We start from the raw sequence: 2,126 nt of genomic DNA, 5'->3' as shown, positions 1-2,126 counted from the left end.
TGATTAGTACAGTGTACGTACTTACCAATATACCAGGTTTTACCTGGTATATACTAGATACATACTTAGTACTTACCGGTTAAATACAAGGTGTGTAACTGGTACTTACCAGATACATACCTAGTACTTACATGATACTTGCCAAGTATGTATCTGATACTTACCTGGTTTGTACTTATATGTTAAGTACCACGTAGGTACATGTTTCATACTAAATACATACCTAATATTTACAGGGTACTTACAGGGTACAAATATTATTTTTACCTGATTAGTACAGTGTACGTACTTTCCAATATACCAGGTTTTACCTGGTATATACTAGATACATACTTAGTACTTACCGGTTAAATACAAGGTGTGTAACTGGTACTTACTAGACACATACCTAGTACTTGCATGATACTTGCCAGGTATGTATCTGATACCTAGTATAAACCTAGTACTTACCTGTTAAGAATGAGGTGTGTAACTGGTATATACCAGATACATACCTAGTACTTACATGATACTTGCCAAGTATGTATCTGATACTTAGTATGTAACTAGTACTTTACTGTTAAGTTCCAGGTGTGTAACTGGTACTTGCAAGATACATAACTAGTACTTACATGATACTTGCCAGGTATGTATCTGATACTTACTTAGTATGTACGTAGTACTTATCTGTTAAGTACAAGGTGTGTAACTGGTACTTACTAGACACATACCTAGTACTTACATGATACTTGCCAAATATGTATCTGATACTTACCTAGTTTGTACTTAGTACTTATATGTTAAGTACCATGTAGGTACATGTTTCATACTAAATACATGCCTAATGTTTACAGGGTACTTACAGGGTACAAATATTATTTTTACTTGATTAATACAGTGTACGTACTTACTAATATACCAGATACATACTTAGTACTTACCGGTTAAATCCAAGGTGTGTAACTGGTACTTACTAGACACATACCTAGTACTTACATGATACTTGCCACGTATGTATCTGATACTTAGTATGTAACTAGTACTTTACTGTTAAGTTCCAGGTGTGTAACTGGTACTTGCAAGATACATACCTAGTACTTACATGATACTTGCCAGGTATGTATCTGATACTTACCTAGTATGTACCTAGTACTTACCTGTTAAGTACAAGGTGTGTAACTGGTACATACCAGATACTTGTCAGGTATGTACTTGTACTTGTGTGTCCACATACCAGGTATGTATCTGATACTCACCAGGTTAAAACTTGGAAAGTTTCASGTTAGAAGTTTTCTTTCGTTTTATATATTTTTTATCTTTACTTGTTCCGACCTCCTGAACTCTGTAAAGTAAAAATGTTTGTTTGTCGTCTGTAATGTTTCTGTCTGCAGACCGGACGTATAGACATGTCCTACCCCACTGTGTGTGGACACACAGGTCCGGTCCTGGACATAGAGTTCTGTCCTCACAACGACAACATCATTGCCAGTGGTTCAGAGGACTGCAGCGTCATGGTAAGACCGCAGGTTCTCCTCAGTCCTTCCTTCAGAACAGGACGTGTCGTTTCTGAGCGCCAGGTTGGTTTTTGACCAACAGATCTGGGAGATCCCAGAGGGGGGGCTGACCTCGCCGCTGACAGAACCCGTCGTCAAACTGGAGGGGCACTCTAAACGAGTCGGCATCCTCAGCTGGCACCCGACGGCCCACAACGTGCTGATGAGCGCAGGTAACGCCAGCGTTTAACCACACACACGCGTGCGCGCACGCGCACWCTCGTTGTCAGGGAACTTCTGGTTTTCAGGAACCAGGGGAAGGTAAATTATATCACAGAGGTTTTACTAAACAGGAAGTTCTCACAGCCTCCACCCGCCTCTTGAACTCCGACCAGAACTTCAGCTTCGTGCTTTTTACCTGCTGAGAATAAAATATCTCATTAAACTCCTGACAGATTTAACTGGTTAAACTTTGGAGTCAACCTGATAATGTCACATCAAAAACACAAAAATGAGTCTTAGCTCTGTGAAATCTGCTGTGGTTGTATGGAGGTAAATTGAGGTCAAAAGTTTTGTTAAAAAAATTGAAACTGAAAAGATATATTTGAGACTGAAAAATAATTTTGAAACAGACAAAATAGAAAACTAAAACCG

At 39.0% G+C, this 2,126-nt stretch overlaps 1 protein-coding gene across 1 annotated transcript in view; it reads left to right on the top strand.

The window, feature by feature from the left end:
- coro1a (coronin, actin binding protein, 1A) overlaps nucleotides 1-2,126 on the top strand; it is a gene marked incomplete at its 5' end in the record, with an annotated part of 8,584 nt that overhangs the window by 2,762 nt on the left and 3,696 nt on the right. The window contains 2 exon segments of the mRNA XM_014024987.1: nucleotides 1,371-1,493; nucleotides 1,576-1,705. Coding sequence (XP_013880441.1) covers nucleotides 1,371-1,493; nucleotides 1,576-1,705 — 253 coding nt within the window.

The sequence above is a fragment of the Austrofundulus limnaeus genome, unplaced genomic scaffold (assembly GCF_001266775.1).
Source record: "Austrofundulus limnaeus strain Quisiro unplaced genomic scaffold, Austrofundulus_limnaeus-1.0 Scaffold450, whole genome shotgun sequence".
NCBI classification, from domain to species: Eukaryota; Metazoa; Chordata; class Actinopteri; order Cyprinodontiformes; family Rivulidae; genus Austrofundulus; species Austrofundulus limnaeus.
The sequence above is the reverse complement of the archived record's forward strand: the minus strand, read 5'-3'. Positions and strand labels throughout refer to the sequence as shown.